Genomic DNA, 21,887 nt, shown 5'->3' with positions numbered 1-21,887 from the left:
TAAGATTTTTGTATTTTTTTTGGAATATTGGCCAATACCCTTTGGAGTTTTACAAACATGTTGTAAAATCCAGAAATGCAAGAAAATAATTTTTGTGTTTAAGAAATCCATGCGGAAACACATTTTCAAAACTTCAAATATTTGTTTTTTTTAGAGGAAATTCAAAAAAAGATGTTAGGGTATTGGCTGTATGCAACACACAAGAAAACAAATTTTGATATATATGTATATTTGCCGCAGTTGCGTCGAAAACCGGGTATTCTAAATACGAGATTGGTATATATTTTTTTACAACATAAAAAAAAATCAGACTTTAAAATAAATATTCCAGAAAATAAATCTCTTTCTCTTTCTTTTATTTTATTCAAAACAAAAAAAGAATTAGGTCCGGCCGGGTCACTTGCCTCAGCAGGGGACCCGGCAGGACACAAAATTTAGACAAACTGTCCAAGTGAATTATAATTCACTTGAACAGTAACCACAAAAGATTGCACAGTAACATATAATTAAAATGCAAAGCAAAGAGAATGCATGGACTTACCTGGCGCTGAAACAGGCGAAGGAGATGGCACTGCAGTTGCTGCACCCGGTCGTATAAAAATAACAAAGGAGGAGAGATTGGGGCTTATACCTGCAGTTCCTGTTTGTAGAAAATGAAACCAGGGACCAAAAATATCACAGCTCACGCGTGTTTCCTTGAATACCGTCGCCTGCCTCTCTTGCGTGTTCCTTCAAATTGCAGCTCCTGTTTGCAGGAAATAAAACCCAAGGCCGAAAGACACAGCTCACGCGTGCCTCCTTGGCTGCTGGTAAATGACAGACGAAAATAGAGATGTTGAAACGGACGAAATATTTCAGCTATGTGCTGGTAAATGACTGGTTTCCCCGTCGCCTGCCTCTCCTGCGTTTTCCTTCTCTTTCTTTTGCTGTTTTCTTCTCTGCTCTTTTCTCTCTGTTTTTCTCTTATTTTTCTGCCCTCTCTTTTCTATTTTTCTGCTCTCTTTCTCTCTTTTCTGTTATCTTTCTGCCCCCTTTTATGCTCTTTCTTTGTGCGTTTTTCCCCCTCCATTTAGGTCAGCAGCCGAGGCTTCTATATAGCCTATACAGGGCTTTACTTAGGAAACAAATATTACATTAACTCTAGGGTGTATTCTCGGGTGAGCAGAAATAGGAAACCAGAATGTTTGATTCTGATTTTGTGATCAGCACTGATTTCTTTCCTAGTTAGAGGATGGTGTGGCTCTTTTCTTTCCTTCCATAGGGCCAGCTGCTCCCTTTGAAATGAGTCAATAAAAACGTGGTCTCAAGCTCTCCGATCAGCAAGACAAACATGGAAACCAGCAGGAAATTTGCAGAGGAAAAAAAAAAAGAAAGAAATCAGATGGGTAAGGGTGCATGCAAGGTCTTATTTTCCTTATTCGGTGTGGTAAAAATCCTGTCATTTATGATGATCCAACCCCCCTTTCCAGCTTTCAATATCATTCTTCAATTCAATCCCTCATTTTAACACTTTTCGATTCAGTCCTTGGTCCAAAAAAAATCCTTCGAATCAGTCCCGCGAACTTGGGCTATATCCTTCCCGCGGCAGAATTTTCTACCCTCACGTTAGATATTCAAATGGGAATATCTTGAGCTTCTGATATCGAAATCAAGTGATTCAAAAGCTCAAATTCATCTACGCGTGTAGGACTACAACTTTGATGAAGGAGTCGAAGTGAGATAAAATCTTTTTACAAAACAGAAACTGACAGTAATCTAGTTGGTCAAAAGGTTCTTGATCTGACAATACTGAGCATCCAAATCTGACTGAGAATCTGCTCTAAGAAAAATGATCCCTAGGACCTAATAAAGGTGTACGTCAATTTTTCAACATGTAATGAGTGACAGGATATACCTAGGATGGTCAGATATCGTACGAAACTGAGTCAGAATCAGAGCCTAAGTTGGAACCAAAAAATTGCGACAGCAGCAGAACCATTTTTTTTAGAGCAAATTCTGAGGGATTTATTCAACCTTAAAGACCAGATAAAAAGGAATGAATTTAGCATTATAAAGACTTCTGATCAACCTAAGAAAACCTAATGATTTTGGTAGCAAAGGGGAAGGATAAAAAAGAGCAGAAAACAGCTCAAACAGGGTTAAAAAAATATACATATTTCTTTTTCCTCCGCTTTTGTCAATCTTCTGGCGAACATGAGCTAAACTCCTACACTCCTGTTCAAAACGGGTATACACCATCTCCAGCACATGGGGTCCAAAATTGAGTAACAACAACCGGCACCAACAAATCCTATATATATGGTATTTTTTATTGCAGTGATTATTTTTCATAACCAGCACGAATCAAATCATATATCTATGATATTGTAGTAATTATATATGATTCAGTAATTATCTCCTTAACATATTGCTTCCTTAACCCTGATGCTCTATGTTCTCGCCACATGTAAATCTTTATTTTATTATTATTATTATTATTATTATTATTTTATTTTTTATTTTTTTATTATTTAAAAAAAAATTATCAAAACATGGGTCATAATTTGGGTAGCAACAGTTGGCATGATTATGCTTGGTGTTGGGCTGATCCTCATTAACTATTATCTTCATGAAGGTCTTTCTTTTCTATTTTCTTCTGAGATGGTCGAAGTCTATGTCATTTCCCTCCAAACATACTTTGTGTTCTTCATGTGATATCATCACATTCTCATATATTATAACATGACATGAGGTGTTCTACGCATTTCAATTTACAAATAAACATGTTCAAGAATCATATTCATTTCAATAATCTCATCAAATTCATCACAATGTTGTCAAGTAGTATACAATTAAATTCAAACATGCATATTTTTCAAGGATTCTCTTATTTAAGTTTTCATGGGGCCGAAACATGGGGCATTAACATCAAGTGTTCATTTTATCATTCTCAATCATATCATTCTAAATCATAAAACACAAGCTAATAACTATTTTCACATTATACATGATTTCAATTTCTACCATTTAGTTTATTTATCTAAAGATGTTCATCACATAAAGACCTTTCTTCATTGTTTTTCCTTTTGGTTGAAACACAACATTTTTCTCCCTTCTAGTTTACTCATGTAAATTATCACTTCCATTACAAACATGTTTATGTTATCATGCATTAATCATTTATCAATCTTCTAAGTTCATAATCAAACAAGATCTATAACTTATGATGCAAAACAAGGGTAATATCATTTGTTAAAATTCTGTTTCAGCCTAAGCATTTTATCCTAAGTGCTTGTCAAGGTCACAATTAACACATTGTATCATCCCATTCCATCCTTCTTTCATCTCTTTAACAAGCTGATTTGAGCTAGGGTTCATTCTTCAACATGCATCAATTTCTTTTGTTATAGAATCTGAAATTATACTCTTCTCATCTCAATTTTTCAATCTTTTCATTTAATTTTCGTAATTAAAGGTGCAAGAACCGTAGGTCACCCCACTTGGGGTTTCCTTTTCATTTTGCCTCGTAATCTCAAAACAACAAATATGAGAGTAGGGTTACCCTTACCACACGATTTTAGACAGGATTTGGGGGATGTTTTTGTGGTTTTCTTCTTCTTCCTCTTGGTTCTCTCCCTTTTATTCCCTACTGTTCCAGCTAGCCCTTTATCCCCTTCCTCTCTTCAATGTTGTTGGTTTCTTTTTACTCTTTAGCTCTCCTCTCACTCAAGTATTCAAGGAAGGTGACATGCAAGGGTAGTTTGGATGAAAATTGTGCAAGAAAGGGGATGCTGCTAGGGTTGTTCTGCCGGGTTATGGGGAGAGGAAAAATCACCTCTTTTTCCTCTCAATGTATTTATACCCCCTCTTAAATGAGGGTATGTTGTGTTTGGATGTTGGATACTCTTATCCTAGTATCTTTTAGGTTACTCTTTGACCGGTTCCCTCATGTTTCCTCCTAGTATTGACTGGTTTAATTCCTTTCTTTTTAACAGGGTTTTACATGTTTTGAATAAATTCATGATGATGATTTTCATTTCATATTCAATTATGCTTCTTTATTTTAACAAAACTGGTTGAAATATTTATGGTTATTTATGGTGGTCATGCTTGGTGAAATGATTAGATTATGGTGGGTTAATATAAATTGGGTAATGAAAGGAAACAATTCAAAACTATAATTATTTCAAATCTCACCTCATAATCTGAAAAGTGAGGATCGAGCATCGTTATCAAACCTAGATCTCAAATCATTATCTTAGGAATTTTTACCTTTAAATAAATACAAGTATTTAGTTTAGGTTAAAGATTAACATGTCTGCATTAGAGGTAGTTTTATAGTAAAATCAAATAACAATGCAACTTATCTTAGGTAAGATGTTTTAGGGTGATAGTTATCTTCTCTTTAGCATAACTAGCCTCTCACTCAAAAATCTTTGTAGACCAGCTAAGGTTTCAAGTAACTATAAAATTAGGTGGTGACTCCTTTTCTTATTTTTACCACCTTTCACATGATCAGATCATCAAGATGTTCCCCATGATAGAATGATGACTCCATTAGGGATTATTAGGGCTAAGCTTTGTTTGTTTGATTTTTAATATAACATGCTTGATGTGCTTTATACATATTTCATGCTTGTTTGCCTAAACTAAATAATGTGTGTTTATTATTTGTTATTGCATGATTTATGTCTTCGTTTGTAATTTTGCTTATATGATTCTTTCTTGATTGCATCTTATGCATCAGTCTATTTATATCTTTATGGAATGGATATGGAGCAATGCATACACACATTATATGACACGGTTACACCCCAAACTAGCACTCATGAAATCTCAGACTCTTGTCAAAAGTCTACATGGCCACGATTAATAGCTGATGAGATTCTCCCTAGTCTATACTCTTTGTATCTTGTAGGCCTCAAGTCAACCTTTTAAGGTTTGATTACTCGATGACAAGGGACCCTTTTGAGACCAATAGTTTAGTCAACCTACCTTTGCATGTAATGAATAGAACCTTCCCCTGGGATTTCTCCTTGTAATGTCATGGGTAAGCATGATGTGCATGAGATTTCAAGACAATCGAGATAAAAAAACATATACTCGAGAACAATTCTAATGGGAGCCTAAAAAGAATCCCTTGAACAAGCAAATCAACTGAGAATGGATGACGATTTAGTAAGCCACAAAATGCTTGGCAAAGGAAGCTAATGAGTATAGCAATTTTAACTTTGTGGATAAGGTTATTAAAACTTTATTTGCTTGGATTTATTTTTAATGTATCTTGGGATTATATTATATTTTTTAATAAAGCATATCTTTAGTCTAATTGCTTTTTTTAAATCATATATGTTTTTTGAAAGTAATATTTGGCATAAATCCATTGATCAAATTCTAAAATATATCATGCAAATGCTAAGGGGCAATATTTCTTTGAACCCTAAAATCTCTCTTTCTAATCTAGATAAATCTTAGAAGATAAAGTCCAACTTATCTCACCTTTTTTAATCCTAAGATTATCGTTTTCACCCCGAACAAACTTTAAAAAGAAAATCTTGCTTACAACAACCCCAAAAAAGATCTAAATGATTTAATGACATAAATAATGATGAATAGAGCACATTCAGATCATGATCCATCTATTTAGTCTCTAAGTTTCTAAACAAGGCAAAGATTTATGAACATTAGTATAATTAAATTTAAGATTAAAAAAGACTATTTTTTATATATCTTTTATAAATAAAAATATTATCGTCCCCTTTTGAGACTTCAATATTTTTTTAGATAACAATCAAGATAAGGATCATCTCCCATACTAGGGGCATATTTTGAAAGTTTTTAAACAATCGATGAAATCCTCCATGTTGTTACCCATTTTTGACCTTATAAAAAAATCAAGAGAAAAAAAGAGAAAAAAAGTAGAAAAAGAGAATCCAAAATCCAAGAGGATACACATGAAGAAAGCCCAAAGATTTTCCAAGTTGGTGGTGAAGGATCAAAATAACAAGTGAAAAGGTTGAATGACCAAAATGTACAAGATTGGCAAAATTGATGACCCAATTCTAATTGACAAAAGATCCATTTAGTGAAAATATTTTTATTTGGGGTAAAGAAACACAAATTTAGATGAGTAAAGACTCAATGAGGATTTTGGAAGGTTTAATCAATCTTATTGAGGACTTGATTGCAATGAAAATAATTTTTTGGAGTCAATTCGGGTGTTAATTGGAATAAATTAAAGTTTGGGGGCTAAAACTGGACATTGAAAATCAAGAGCTTAATTGTGAAAAACATTAAAGTTTGATAGCCAATTAGGGGTTTGATTGAAAAAATTCAAAACCAAGGACCAAATAGTAAAAAGTGTGAGATTTCAAGGGTTGAAATTGACTAAATCAAGGGTCAAATTGAAAAACAATTGAAAGTTTGATGGTCATTTAAGGGTCTAAATACACAAATCAACAAACAAGGACAAGGATGAAAATATCGCTAAACTCTAGGGCTGACGATTGAGTTTGACAGGGGTGAAATTGCATGAAATTAAGAGTTTGAGAGGCAATTACAGGTGCAATTAAAAGCAATTGGAAGAACTGAGACTAAAATGAAATCTATCATATTCTAAATTAAAAATCCTAATTTTTAGGGATTTAACCTAGACGACACTTCGTTTACTCATTGTTCATCTCCTTCATAAGAAATTTTGGATGATCAGGTTGACATCTTCCAAGAGCTCGCTGTGGAGTTCTAGACCTCTAAATGGCATAAGATTTTTTACAAATGGAAAAAGAACACCCCCTTTACAAAGCCATTTCCATGAAATTAGATGTTTACATCCCAATTCTTCCATAGACGTCTATATCTCGTCTTTGATCAGCCATCACTACAATTTTAAATTATAGGCTGATCATGTTGACATATTTGAATAAATGAATGTGAAGCCACATAACTCTAAATTTAGAAAGGTTGGATCCAAACGAAAGGTATACACCTCCTCTAACAACTTCAGGTGGTTTCTGATGATGTTTACATCAAAGTTGCTCCGGCGAAGCCTTGAATGTGGTCAACCAAGCCACATACCTTTTTTTTTTGTTTATTTTTTGTGTTCACACTTAAAGCTTATTAAAGGGTTCTTATCAATGGCTTTAAAACCTCAATTTCAAGATCAAAAGGCTAAAAATAACTCCTTACCCTCCAAACCTAGCAAAACCACCAAGTACTCCTAAAACCAAAACCACCATTGCAAAACCAGCCTGGTATAAGAGCTTTTAGCACTTTTATCCAGAACTCTTTTATTTTGATTAAAAGGCTGAGCTTTGATCAATCTTTAAGGGAATCCATAAAAAAACTAGAAAAAACCCTATAAATACCCTTAGAAATCAAAGAAAAAAAAAGGAAAAAACAAAGAGAAAAACCATGAGTAACTACCCTCTGGAAAGACCCTACTGTGAAGGTTCAAAAGCCTAACATAGAAGATCAAGCAAGCGTTGGAAATAATAGAAAGTGAAAGGGAAATAAAGAAGAAAAGAGAAAGGAAGTAGCAGTCTATAGCCAACAAGCTTGAAGATGGTATGACTATTTGAAAACTCATGGGTAGAGTCCATGTGGCCTGCCCATTATGTAGATTAATGAATGAAAATGTTGTTTTATTTGCTTAATGTTGCTTTGAGTTAGTTGTTAATATTTGCTTGATGTTTAGTTTTCAAAACTTATGCTAACTTGACAAAAACACATCAACTCATTATTGAACCTGTTCTAAGGTTAAAAATGCCACGCTAGGACTACATCAGTCCATAAGAACTTGCAAACATATGAACCAAATTGTTAAAGCCCAAGCTTAAATAAAACATGATGATAACTTGATTAAAACTTATCGATGTTGTTTTTCATTCTTTGAGTTTTCAACCTTTTTCTCAATATTTATTTCAATTTTGACCCTAATTGCATTTAAATGGTCCCCTAATTTCTCTGCTGACAATCCCCTTTTTGTTTCTTGTATGTTAAGAAACAATTTGTTAAGGCTTTATAAACATTGATCAATAACCAAATAAATGTAAGTGCTGAAAAATTAAATGAACAAGTTATTTGGTTACGGAGGGAAAACCCTTTAAAGAACTTTCCAAAAGATAAAAAAAATCCTTTAGGACAACCAAACCCAAAACATATAACTTTCACTAGTTTAAAAGATTACAAGAGGAGCATATTTGACTACAAATCCTTTATACCTATACTACCTTACATGTCAAGAAAAAACACTTTATTTTTTTCCTACCATAATAGCTTGTTAAAACACCTAATTTTCAAATTGTTATCATCCTAACTGGAACATCCAGTTGCTAATACTTAACACATGAATTCCCCTTAAGAGATTGCAAACTCTTTAGCTCTTTAACGAATAATTATCCTCGAGAATTTTCTTCACGCTCCACTCGTGTATTAAGAGTATATGCTACGAAACTTTATATAACTCTTTAGTTGGTTTGACAATTTTGCTTCGCTACAAGTGCTGCTCTACACAATGCTACTCCCACTAGTTATTGCTTCTTATTGTCTTTCCTTAAATATACATTCATGTGATAAGGATAATAACTTTTGATAAACATTACCTTCTAGCTTCCTAGCCTGCTATGTTTTTAACAAACTGCTAATCGTGTTTCACAAAAATACTTCTTTGACAGTTATCTTTGAATAACTTGTATTGATTTTTTTTATATAAAACTTATTTGAACTTCCTATATAATTTATCCAAACAAACTATATAATTTCAGAAATAATTACACTATATCCTATAAGATAAACTTGACTAATTGTTTGTCTAATTTGAATAAACTAACATCTTCATCAACGCAAATAATCTTTCACTAATATCAATGCCAATCTTTTTTACATTACAATCTACTCCTTTGGTTGATTTGTGACAAAACATAATAAGAATGAATTGTCAGCAAGTAGTTCAAATAGTTTAATCATAAACAAATACTTCATTAAGGTATTTCTGCAAGCATAATTGAAACAATATTTGTAACATGAGAACAATTAATAATATTTACGCTATAGCATCCTATCAGTTCCTAACATGTTTCATGCAAACAATACATAACCTATCCGAAAAAAATACTTCATGCAACATTTTACATCATAATAATTAATAATTTATAAAAAAACTATTATGCATTAGATATTATTATGCAACTATATTCATTAAGTTTAAAGTGCATCAAGTATTCAACATAGAGGTTTGTATATGAAACACATCACCTTCATCAATGAGTAAACAACATCAGGTCACCCTCGATTTGTATAAACTCCTTCTATTCAACCATCGATAAATGCAACACTTGCACCATAGTCCATACGCAACTAGATGCACGTCATAATCCATAACTGATTTTTCAGCAACTCACGAGGTGAGTTTTCTCCCTTTACCGCATATTTCATTCATTCATTCATTACACATTCATTGTTAGTTTGTTATGTTCATATACTTTTGAAGTACATTTATCACGTCTAATTCATTTAAAGACCATCATAGATTTTCATAGATAAATAAGAGGGTGACCAATGCCTCGCAATGAGGTTTGAAGGAAGAGATATGACCTATTTTTTATTATCCGAGATGTAACAGTTGGTCTTGGTGTTATTTATTTATGAATTAGTGTGTTATGCTTTGTATGTGTGTTAGTAACTTATGAAACTAATTGATATTTAGAGTTTCAGGATGTTTATTCTTGAAAACATAAACATGTTAATTATTGCATCAATTTTAATTTTTATATAAAAACTATATTTCTCTTACTACAAATTCAATTTGAAAATTTTATGGTGTCCTTTTTATTTGTTGCATATTTGTGTTCTACTTGTTTGTATCCCATGTTGATTTCATGTTAAATCGAGTTTTTTATATCAAGTTATTTGAATCCAAAGTTGTTGGTGATATTATTTCTATGTTAGTCTTTGTGAAAAGACAGCGATTATGGTATTTAGATTTAAGTTCTAACTCTTATGCATGATATTATATTGACTTTTTTTTTTTCATATTGAAATCACATTTTAAAGTTGAAGATTTCAAATCCAAGATTATGAGTTTATTTCGGCTTTATTTTAAAGATTTGTGAAATTAGCTTTTACATTTAAGTTCTTAATTCAAAACTTATGTGTTGGTTTGCCTTACTATTAAATTAAATGTGTTTTTGCTAATAAAATTTGGTTTGTCCTATTTTCTTCTAAAATTATAATTTTGGTTCGAAACTAAAAAAAGGTTCGATCATGATTTCAATTTAATTTTTGTTTACTATTTGGATCAATTGAACTTTCCTTTCAATGCAAAGTTTCCTTTTAAAACTTTTTGGTTGAATATTATTCATTTAACCATATACATAATTTTTGTGGCATGCATTTGCTTGACAAAATTCTGCATTTTTCTTTGGATTTTTTTTGTTTTTATTGATGTCAAGTATTTTATAGGTTTTTTTTTATGTTTTTAAAATATTTAAAATTTTAATGTTGCTTGGTGTTTTTTTAATTACTTAAAAAACTTTATTTTTTAGCTCATTAATAAAATTTTCTGATATGAGAACCTTTTTTTTGTTTAAATAAGTGAATTTGAACTCGGTTTAATATTATTAATTATGAATTGAATCTTCAGGCCCATTTGAATTAAATTAAAAAAATAGGCTCTGGCCTAGTATGTTATCCATCAAGCTTTTGGTTCTCATGTTTAAAAGTAAAATTACTTTATTTTAAAATTTATTAGTTTTTACCTTAATTACAAACAATCTCACTAGTTTAAACAATTTGCAATAAAACCTAGACTTTCAAAATGGTTGCTTAGGTTCATCTAATTATTATTTACTAAGTGATTTTTATAATTCATTTGATATAACTATATATATATTTTTTTAGAATCTATGTAAAGACCAATCTTAAATTTCCTAGTTATCTTTAAAATTATTTATCCTTTTAGTTCACCTAACTGTCCTTAAAAAAATAAAAAACGCAACAAAATAAAATTTTATTGGTTTACCTTTTGCCATTCGTAGATATTCATAGCATATAAAGACAATGCTTTAGGTAGAGCTTGTTCATCAAATGATTTGGTCGTGTTCAAGGATTCCAGCATTGTTAATAAATCATAAATGGTCTTTTCAATTATTACTTCTTGTAAAACTCCATCCAATAAACAGAGTTGGATCATCGTCAAGGTTTTACCATCCATGTCTTCTCATATTGCATTTGTCATTGCAACTAGTTTCTTTTCTTTGTTTAATCCCTTTCTCAAAAGACTCTCTCGTCTATATCTATGATAGGATGAAATTGTTGAGGCCACTAAACATTTCGATACTTGATTTTGTTGAAGACATGGTGATTTTCTTATGACAACCACAAACAATAAATCTAGAGCTCCGCAACTAGATTGTTAAGAATTGCACACACAAATTTAGAGAATACCACAACAAACAGAAAGGAAATAATAATTAACATAATATAGTGTTTTTAAGGACTATGCCGACATCCAAGAGTGAAGAGGAGGAAATTTTACTATAATTAAAACCAGTATAGTTTTAGAGAGCCCTCAAACCTTAATCGCAAGTACAACACAAGAAGAATAGGCTTAATCACATATATAATTATAGGAATATTTCTGTATCCTAAGCAGTGGATTAGTCTTAATCCTAATATATACTAGTTTCTACTACCAAGCGAAACCAATTCTAAACCCATAAAATTTCTTTTATTCAATATGAATTACTTGTACAATTAATTCCATATCTTTAAGAATATAATACCGCTAGCCTACTAGCGCTGGACTTCTATTAGTAATCAAGTCTGTTGTATACAAGGAGCTAGTGTAAAAAAGAGGTCGTGGATATCACAATTTCTGCTCTTTTCTTTTTTAAAAGACCAGTAGGAACATCAATCTAGGTTTAATCTGTAAAGTTGTAATTAAATTCTTATCAAACTCTTGTACCTACACTTATTACTAATACTACAGTTCATGTTTTATGCTCTACTCGGGAGAGACACGGTTAACTAAAATAAAATAAAAATTCTCTTTTGCATCGATTGAACCGCATGCATAGAGACACACACGGTTAGAAGGAATATAGAACAATATTCCTTATTCGAAGATTAAAAGTATTCCGAACCAATATATAGACTTAAAGTTGTCCAGTCGTATACATGCAAGAAAATCCATCAACTCAGCCCACTAGCGAAAGAACGAACGAACTGAAATCAATTCTTACCACAAAAATCGCATTTCACATCCTATCAACTGCTAACTATTGAAGAGGAATATAATAAGTGGAGTTCATAAAAACATATATGTAGATCGAGCACGTACGTACGCAATGATGCAGTTCTGGCTAACAGACATTGTGTTTAAGCCATGCATCTTAATTATTCTCTTTGCTCAATGTATATTAGAGCAAGTGCCACAATCATGAGTTCTTCAACTTTGCATTGTATGAGGTCAAGTTCTAGCTAATGCGACGTTGTCTACTGCGCCAACAACCTTAATTAGCAATGCTGGCTTTATTTTGTGTACTGCAGATGTTGGATTATTATGTGTCACTATCTTAATAATATTGTTGCAAGAATGAAAGTTTTATGCTGGCCTCTATCTCTGAAAGCACCACTAAGAATATATGATAATTTTAAGCATGAATATATAATTACACGAAAACACAAATCCTATTCCCGAAGGTGGGTGGAATAATCGCTGGACCTCATTCCTTATTCTATAGACGATTTCTGACCATAACTCAAAGCCCATTTGTGAAAGCAACATCACACTTCCATGCACACACAAAAAAAGTTATGTCACGCCTCAAGAATCCACGGCATAGAATCGTATACACCCACCAAGCTTTGATCTCTTCCACAAGGAATAAACAAAATTATTGTAAAATGCTTAGATCGACCTCGCATGGATATAAATACATAACCAATTAAGCTATTTTTTCAACCTCTTCAATACATTCTAGCTACATCCTTTTTATAGTGCGTGTATGCTTGCTAGCTTGAGATCCAAAACCTAGAAGCTTAATCAGGTTTTTTCCTTTCCAAGGTGCTCACTACGTAGCCAGCTACTTGGAAAAAGAAAAGAAAGAAAGATGATAGGGTGGGAAGATGTTTACAAGGTAGTGGTGGCCATGGTACCACTCTACGTTGCATTAGTGTTAGGCTATGGTTCTGTCAGGTGGTGGAAGGTATTTACACCTGAACAGTGCGGGGCTATAAACCGCTTTGTTTGTTATTTCACTCTGCCACTCTTCACCTTCGAGTTCACTGCTCATGTTGATCCTTTCAAAATGAATTATCGTTTCATTGGTGCTGATGCCGTATCGAAGGTCATTATAGTGGTAGTTCTTGCCTTTTGGGCTAAGTGCAGTAGTAAGGGAAGCTACAGCTGGTCCATAACCAGTTTCTCTCTTTGTACCTTAACTAATTCTCTTGTTGTTGGTGTACCTATAATTAAAGCCATGTATGGCCCGGCGGCAGTTGATCTTGTTGTTCAATCATCTGTCATCCAAGCTATTATATGGCTCACATTGTTGTTGCTCGTATTAGAATTTCGAAGAACAGGACTTGGTTTTTCATCCAACAATTCTGACAAGGATTTAGAGGGAAGTGTAGATAACACTGAAAGCTCCAGACCTGCCTTTTGGTGTTTGATGAGGACTGTGTGGGTGAAACTGGCCATGAATCCTAATTCATACGCTTGTATTATTGGCCTTGTTTGGGCTTTTATATCTAACAGGTCTGTATAAGTAAGGTTTTATTTTATTTTGTTTTTTGTTTTTTTATCCTGATTTATTTATTTAACAATATGTTTTTCTTTTATGAATAAATTTAGGTGGCATTTCGAGATGCCCGCCATGATGGAAGGGTCTATATTGATCATGTCGAAAGCTGGCACAGGCACTGCCATGTTTAGCATGGGTGAGCAATTCATTTCTAGTTTGCTATGCAATTTATTTTTCCTCTTTTATGAATATGTACGTATAGCATATTAGTTATTAACCCTTGTAGGAAAAGAAATTAAGGTGCGAGGATAAAGCCTAGTTTACGTCATTAACCAAGTTTATGGGAGCTTTTTTTTACTGCCTAAGATGAATATTCACTAATCAGGTTTTTTAATATATATATATATATATATTACCCGTATCAGTTCAAACATATGAACTCATGAGTCAAGCAGTTCATTCACTATCATGTTCACTCAAGTTGGTTTCCCTTTTCAAAACTATCATATATATTCCTAAGAAAAATGTTATCTGACAGTTTATTAAGAGAGTTTTTAACTTCCTTTTGCTGTGAGTTTTTTCTTACTTGGGACTTGCACAATATTACGGACGGTCCAATCAATCTCTAAATCCAACAAACGTGTTGTTTTGGGTCAATAAAACCACACACATCTACAACAAATTTCTGTTTTCTAAATCATACCTTTAACCTCTTTTTTTAGATATATTATACAAAAGTTTTATATGATATGATTTAAAGGGTAAAAGAGCGAAGAAGATATATAGCCCGGTATATACCTAATCTTTTTGTTTTGTTTTGTAATGACAATTTATACCCTATGGCCTCGGATAGCTTTCATTTGTCGGTAGCAGGTTATATATATATATATATATATTTCAATATCTAAGTAGGGAATTACCGTACATACATGCAGGGATCTTCATGGCTTTGCAAGAAAAAGTGATTTCCTGTGGTGCAAGTCTGGCCGTTATTGGGATGATTTTAAGGTTTATAGCTGGACCCGCAGCTATGGCTATTGGCTCTATCGCTGTGGGTTTGCAAGGCGATGTTTTACGAGTTGCTATCATCCAGGTAAAATAGTCGCATCCCAAATTTGATTAAAATTTATACTGGAAAATAATCCCAAAAATAATATTTGAATCAGTCTTCATACAAAAGGGCACCAAAAAATAAAATAAATTGTGATTCATTCGCTTTCATTTTGCAGGCAGCATTGCCACAATCAATTACATCCTTCATCTTTGCTAAGGAATACGGATTACATGCAGAGGTGCTAAGCACAGCGTAAGTTGATTCATTCATTTTGCAACTTTATATATATATAGAATTATGCACACCTTTTAATCTTCTAAACTCCATTAATACCAAAAAAAAGAGAAAAAAAAAAGAGCATGGACATGATGCTCAAATTAATATCGGAAAACTTCGATTCATTTATTTTTTTCATCTTTTTATTGCAGTGTAATCTTCGGCATGCTGGCAGCGCTTCCGGTCTTAATCACTTATTATGCAATTTTAGAGTTTGTACCTTGAGCCTTCGATGCATTTTTAAAATAACTTGAAGGAGGAGTATAGCTCGGCCAACCTTACAGGTGCATTTGTAACTTGGTTGACCGGGCCACAAACTGGTTTTATTTGTTTTTTTTTTTAAAAAAAAAAACTACATTGAAGTAGTGTTTATTTATAAATATATAAATATTGAACTGATGATGATGTTGTAGATTCACATGCTTCAAACCGCCCTACCATCACCATAGTCATGGCCTTGACCATGGCAAATAAACTTGCTTTGTTGAATCCATTTTTTAATTTAATTAAACAATTATAAAATAGACTCTTGCATGGAAGACAGAGAATAAAATTATCAAGGGGAAATATATTTTTTTAATTTAAATACCAGTTTTCTTATTAATTCATCTTTTTATGTTCTTAACAAAAACATATTTTTTTAATTGGAAGCATTATTTTTCAAATAAAAATCTACCATGGTCTCAACTACAAGTTTTTTTTTAAAAAAAAAAACTATAAGAATAATGTTTAAATATGTTGTACACCATTGAAGGGGAAATTTATAAATATGATAAAATCATGTAAAAAGTTCATTAAAGAATTTAAAGAACATAAACTTCATTTTCATTGAATGTTTATGAGTAATTTTATTTGGCACATCAAGTACTTAAAAAAATTGTTAACATTCTCATAAAAACTCAAAATTTTATTCAAGAATCATGAAGAGTTAAACAATAATTTAAATATCATGTGAAGTATTTTTTTATAGTGAATTTCAATAATAATAAAAAACCCTTGAAAATTATAAAAACAGAAAAGAGACAATTGTTTGAACTGAATGGATGGGGTCACATGCCTCTCTAACGAAAGAAATGACCATGTCTAGGTCAAAACAAAATAAAGATGCCCCACCCAAAGCAATTAAAAAGGGTGAATCAAAGAAACATGATGAAAGAAAAAAAAAAGACACAATTGCAGTGATCCTAAGTCTTTAAAACCTTGAAACACTCTTTGAGCTTACAAATCTTTTTCTTTCATAACCAAAAGTCATAGCATCCTTTTTAATCAAGCAATGAAGCAACTTGGACCAATAAATGACATTCTCAAAATACAGAAGACCTTTTTCACAATAATCATGACATCACAAACAAGCTACTTGTTGTTATTCATGTTGATAAAATAAATGGTAAAAAAAGAGATAAATTTCTCTCAACAAAACCTCGAGTTTTACTCAAGCCTCTTGCTTTGAAACCTATAAAAATAGAAGATCACCTTATCATGTATCTTCACCAGACCAAATCATCTTCTTCATATATAAAGATTAAAACCCTTGGGAATTCTAAGAAATTCAAAACAAAATTGGTTTAAGCTTTCATTGGGTAAATCTTTGTTTTCAAAATGCAAAAAACAAAATTCATTTAAGCCTTGGATAACCTAACTTTGAGCTAACACTTTTTTCTCAACCATTACAATGTCAATTATCAACCAAAAATGAATAAAAAGATGTATCTTAGTGATGAATGACATGTCTTGGGGTTACGATTAAAGAAACATTTTTAAAATTACATCTCATGATTTCTTTGTAATAATTAAACTTGAAAGAGCATGATCTTTGAAATTTTTGAGTTGATTCCAAAAAAAGAAAGTGATTTTCAAACAAAAGAGGTCATTGATCTAGTTTGCAAAGTCCTTGACAAAAACGACATTAACACTTATCATGAGTCGTCCTTGAAAAGTAGAAAATCTAGGGGGTAATGTAGTGAACCCTAAGAGGGATAAAAGACAATGTCCAAATCATCTAGGGGGAAAAGAAGCACATAATTAAATGACGATTCAACAAAATCCATCAAAGCTATAAATAGCATCTGGAATTGACAAATGCCTAAATCAGTTGAGGGAAATGTTGTTTAAAGATAGTCTATGATTTTATGAACTCCATCAGTGATTAAGAGTAATGCTACACTTGAGGGGCATTTTTCATGACTAAAAAGTCTATTTTGCCCTTTGAAAGATGGCTATAATGCTTTGAAAATGTTATCGCATGAATGTATTTTGATAAATGATACACATGACCAAATTAGCCGGGGAGCAATTTCAAATGGGAATTGGCAACATATGATTTGATAAACTCCTTTGGAGTAGAAAGAATAGTGGAACACTGCTTCTCCCTAAAAATAAGTGAGAATGGTTATCTAAGCAGAGTTTCATTTATTACCTAGAAGTCCAATATAACAACCTCGATTTTCTACATCCTTTTTAGCGATACATTGTAAATTTTCATTGTGATTTTTTTTATTCAAGTTCCACCGAAATTTCTACCAAAATTTTGGCAGAGCCTCCTCTATACTGGGAGGTCCCAAGTTATCAAAAAAATCATATTACACCAGGGTTTACACATTTGCATATTTAAATTATAAATTTTCAGGATTTCACATCCAGGCTGTGCAACAAAGAAGCAATCAAGCATAATTGATTGCATTGGCAAAACCCGAGCAGGCTGATGTGACAAAGAAGCAATAAAAAACATGGATAAAATATGAGTGGGTTGAAGATTTAAGCTAAGCAACCAAGAGGCTAAATTGGTAGCGGTGAACCTTTCCACCAATCAAATATGATTTGCAAGAAGAGGGGCCTATATTTCAAAACCAAGTAAAGATGCATGCATAATATTTCAAAACATTGTATAGATTTTTACACAAGAATTGCATAAGAAAGAATCATCGGTGAAGTCTAGCAAAACTTCACCAAACAAGAACCGAACAAAGTTATGATCCTAGCAAGGCTCAATTTGATTTTCAAAGCCCACCAAGGTTTCAACAAAGTTTTAAAGCCTAGGAAGGCTCAAGAAAATCATAAACCCAACAAGGCTTAGTAAGAAAGAGTCTTTGGCAAAAAGAACCTAGCAAGGTTCCCAGCCTAACAAGGCTATATTTATTAAAAATCCAGCAAGATTTTGACAAAGAAAGAGTCCAACAAGACTCCAGCAAAAAGGACCCAATAAGATTCAGAGCCCATCAAGGCTCCCAACGATTAAAAAACCAGCAAGGTTTTGACAAAGAAAAAGTCCAGCAAGACTCCAGTAAAGAGGACCCCATAAGGTTTTGAGCCTAACAAGGCTCTCAAAGATTAAAAAACCAGCAAGGTTTTGACAAAGGAAAGGTCTAGCAAAGAGGACATAGTAAGGTTCTAAGCCCAACAAGGCTCCCAACGATTGAAAAACCAGCAAGGTTTTGACAAAGAAAAAGTCCAGCAAAGAGGACATAGTAAGGTTCTAAGCATAACAAGGCTCCCAAAGATTAAAAAAACAGCAAGGTTTTGATAAAAAAAAAGTCCAATAAGACTCTAACAAAGAGGACCCAGCAAGGTTCTGAGCCTAGTAAGGCTCTCAATGATTAAAGACCTAACAAGGTTTCAACAAAAAAAAGAGTCCAACAAGACTTCAACAAAGAGAACGCATCAAGGTTTTAAGCCTAGTAAGGCTCCATTTCATTAAAAACCTAGCAAGGTTTTGACAAAGAAAGAGTCCAACAAGACTCTAGCAAATTAGAACCCATCAAGGTTTTGAAAAAGAATGAGTCTAACAAGACTCTAGTAAATTGGAACCCAGCAAGGCTTTGAGCCTAACAAGGCTCCATTTCATTAAAAACCTAGCAAGGTTTTGACAAAGAAAGAGTCCAACAAGACTCTAGCAAATTAGAACCCATCAAGGTTTTGAAAAAGAATGAGTCTAACAAGACTCTAGTAAATTGGGACCCAGCAAGGCTCTGAGCCTAACAAGGCTCCATTTGATTGAAAACCCAACAAGGTTTTGACAAAGAAAGAGTCCAACAAGACTCCATAAAAAAGGACCCAGCAAGGCTCCCAATAATTAAAAACCAAGCACGGTTTCAGCCAAAGAAGAGTCCAGCAAGACTCCAATAAAAAGGACCCAGCAAGGTTATGAGCCTAACAAGGCTCTGAATTGATAATAAGAAATCTGGTATAGATAATACAAAGAAAAATCAGAAGAAAATCCACTTTAGAAAAATAATTCTCAATTTCAACTCTATCATCGGGAAGTCTTCATTTTTAACTCTTTAAAATGGGGCGCCTTCAAGCCATATCTCTTTTCTTCTGAGTGTAGTTTCTAGCCCTCACCTTTCAAATAATGCACTTTATAGCCCTATCTTTTTCCTTCTGAGTGCGATTTCTAGCCCTCACTTTTTAGATAGTACATTTTATAGCCCTATCTCTTTTCTTCTGACTGCACTTTCTAGACCTCATCTACAAGATAGTGCACTTTATAACCCTATTTGTTTTCCTTCTAGGTGCGCTTCCCAACCCTCATCTGCTAAATAGTATGCTTTTATCCCTATCTCTTTCCTTTTAAATGCACTTTCAAGCCTTCACCTACCAGATAGTGTATTTTTTTATCCCTATTTCTTTCCTTTTATGTGTGTTTTCTAGCCCTATTTCTTTACTTTTAAGTGTGTTTTCCAGCCCTCACCTACCAGATAGTGCGTTTTATAGCCTATCTTTTTTCTTTGGGTGCATTATTTTGCCCTTGCCTTTCAGATAGTGCGCATTTATGCCCTATCTATTTTCTTTTGAGTGCGCCTTGAGCCCTCACCTACCAGATAATGCACTTTCTAGTTATATCTCTTTTCTTCTAAGTGCGCTTTCAAACCCTTGCTTTTGATTCTTTTAGAAGGATTGGTCATTTCTTGATTTGGTAAACCACAACCTTTTATCTTGTTTTCTTTACAAGATTATTATTTAAAGTCTCTTATCAGACTTATCATAACCATTGTATAAGGGGGAAATTATCATACCTTAATTTTGGATTTCCCCTAAAATTGTCTTTTTATTTCTTTTAAAAACAAAAACAAATTTTTTTTTAAAACTCTATCAAAAAAATTAAAAGCGAAAAAACAAATGAATGAAAAAGACTGGCCGCTTGGCTAGATCAAGCTGAGAAGGGTTTCAAACGCGTAAAGGAACCAAACTGAGATTTTGGACAAAATTAGAAGCCCAATTGTACCCGAAAAACCTAAGATTGAAAGACAATGCAGGTTCAAGGTTAAACTAAATGATTATCGGATGAATTTACATACTTTTAATAAGCCAATTTAATTTAATCATGGGCCCAATTAAAGGTTAAATTAAGTTTAAGAATTAATTTGGGTCAAATTAAAAAAATTAATTAAGTGCAAGGACTTAATTAGAGTTTTAATGAGTCAAATTAATTTTATTAGGGATTTAATTAGGGAAAATTAAGTTTGGAAGTCTAATTTGGGCTTAATTAAGTAGATTGGAATTTAGAAGACCAAATTTAATTTTTTTTCCAACCTCAATTAGGTGAAATCATGGACAAAATTACAAGCAAATCAAAGTTTGAAGTTCAATTAGGGGTCAAAAATTCAAGACCAAGGACCTTTTTTGTAAAAGGCATGTAAATTAAAGGAACCAAATTGGTTGAAAACAAAGGTGAAATTGAAGAAATTTGAAGTTAAATGGTCAATTGAAGACAAAATTGAAAACACATTTTAATATGGGGGTGTTTTTGAAAGTTTGCTGGGGTGAAATTGAATTGATTCTTAAAATCAAAATTCATTTAAGGACCTAATTGAACAAATTAAAAGATTGAGGGTTGAAGTTAAAAAATGAGATTTATAACCTAATTTAAATAAAAAAAACACCAAAACGGTGTCGTTTCATTTAAATGAAACTAGGTGTTTTGTCTGCGTTTTGACCAAAACGATGTGTTTTGGTTTCAAACGATAGTAAAAAAAATAGTGTCAGATAACATGTTGTCTAGCACTGTTTGTTGTCGTTTTCATTTGAATCATAAAAGCCAACAGATAAGCCCTTTTTAAAGGCATTTAGTGCATCACCCATGCCCCAAATGAGACAACAAACACATTCACTAGTAGCCTTAACATCGTACAACAACCCCAGCTTTATCCGGTTTGCAGCCATGTAGCTGCTGCAATGCCAATCCCAAACCCCTAACCTAGCCAGCCTTACAACTTGGTTTGACAGTAACAGGTTGTTGGCTTATGGCCTGTTGTTACCCATTTTAGGATCTCATATAAATATTAAAAAAAATACATAGTACTAAAAAAATAATTATTTTTTGGAAAAATCAAACAATATATATATGAGTTGTAAGAACATGAAAAATATTTAGAAAATTATCAGACTGGTTGAGGAGGATCAAAATACTCATAGTTCAAAAATTGACAATTCAATTTTGACAAATAAAGACCTAATAAGAAAAATTCAATTTGGAAAGAATAATTTAAAATTAGATGTTTAATAACTCAATTAGGTTTTTTCAGGGTTTAGTTGAATTTGTTGAGGGCTTAATTGCAAAGAAAATTGATTTTTAAATTTAATTTGGGCTTTAATTGAAAAGAATTGAAGTTTTAGGGTTGAATTGCAATTTTAAAAAGCTAATTTGGTCAAATTAGGGCTTAATTAGAAACATGATAGAAGAAATTCAAAACCAAGGACCAAATTGTAAAAGGCGTCGAACTTCACGTACTTAAATCGGCAAAATCAATGCCAAATTGAAGACAATTCAAAGTTTGTTGGTCAATTTGCATAAATCAGGAACCAAGAACCTAATTAGAAAAGGCGCTACACTTTGTGGC

The 21,887-nt window shown here is 32.6% G+C and overlaps 1 protein-coding gene across 1 annotated transcript; it reads left to right on the top strand.

The window, feature by feature from the left end:
• The first annotated feature begins 12,924 nt into the window (after window positions 1-12,924).
• On the top strand, window positions 12,925-15,450 carry LOC18104243 (auxin efflux carrier component 5). The gene is made up of 5 exons (XM_006375996.3): window positions 12,925-13,735; window positions 13,832-13,917; window positions 14,657-14,814; window positions 14,951-15,027; window positions 15,204-15,450. Exons 1-5 carry the CDS (start codon window positions 13,089-13,091, stop codon window positions 15,274-15,276), a joined length of 1,041 nt encoding a protein of 346 aa, XP_006376058.1. The 5' UTR covers window positions 12,925-13,088; the 3' UTR covers window positions 15,277-15,450.
• Window positions 15,451-21,887: the final 6,437 nt, after the last annotated feature.

The sequence above is a fragment of the Populus trichocarpa genome, chromosome 13 (genome assembly GCF_000002775.5).
Source record: "Populus trichocarpa isolate Nisqually-1 chromosome 13, P.trichocarpa_v4.1, whole genome shotgun sequence".
Taxonomy (NCBI): domain Eukaryota; kingdom Viridiplantae; phylum Streptophyta; class Magnoliopsida; order Malpighiales; family Salicaceae; genus Populus; species Populus trichocarpa.
This window is presented reverse-complemented; position numbering and strand designations above follow the sequence as displayed.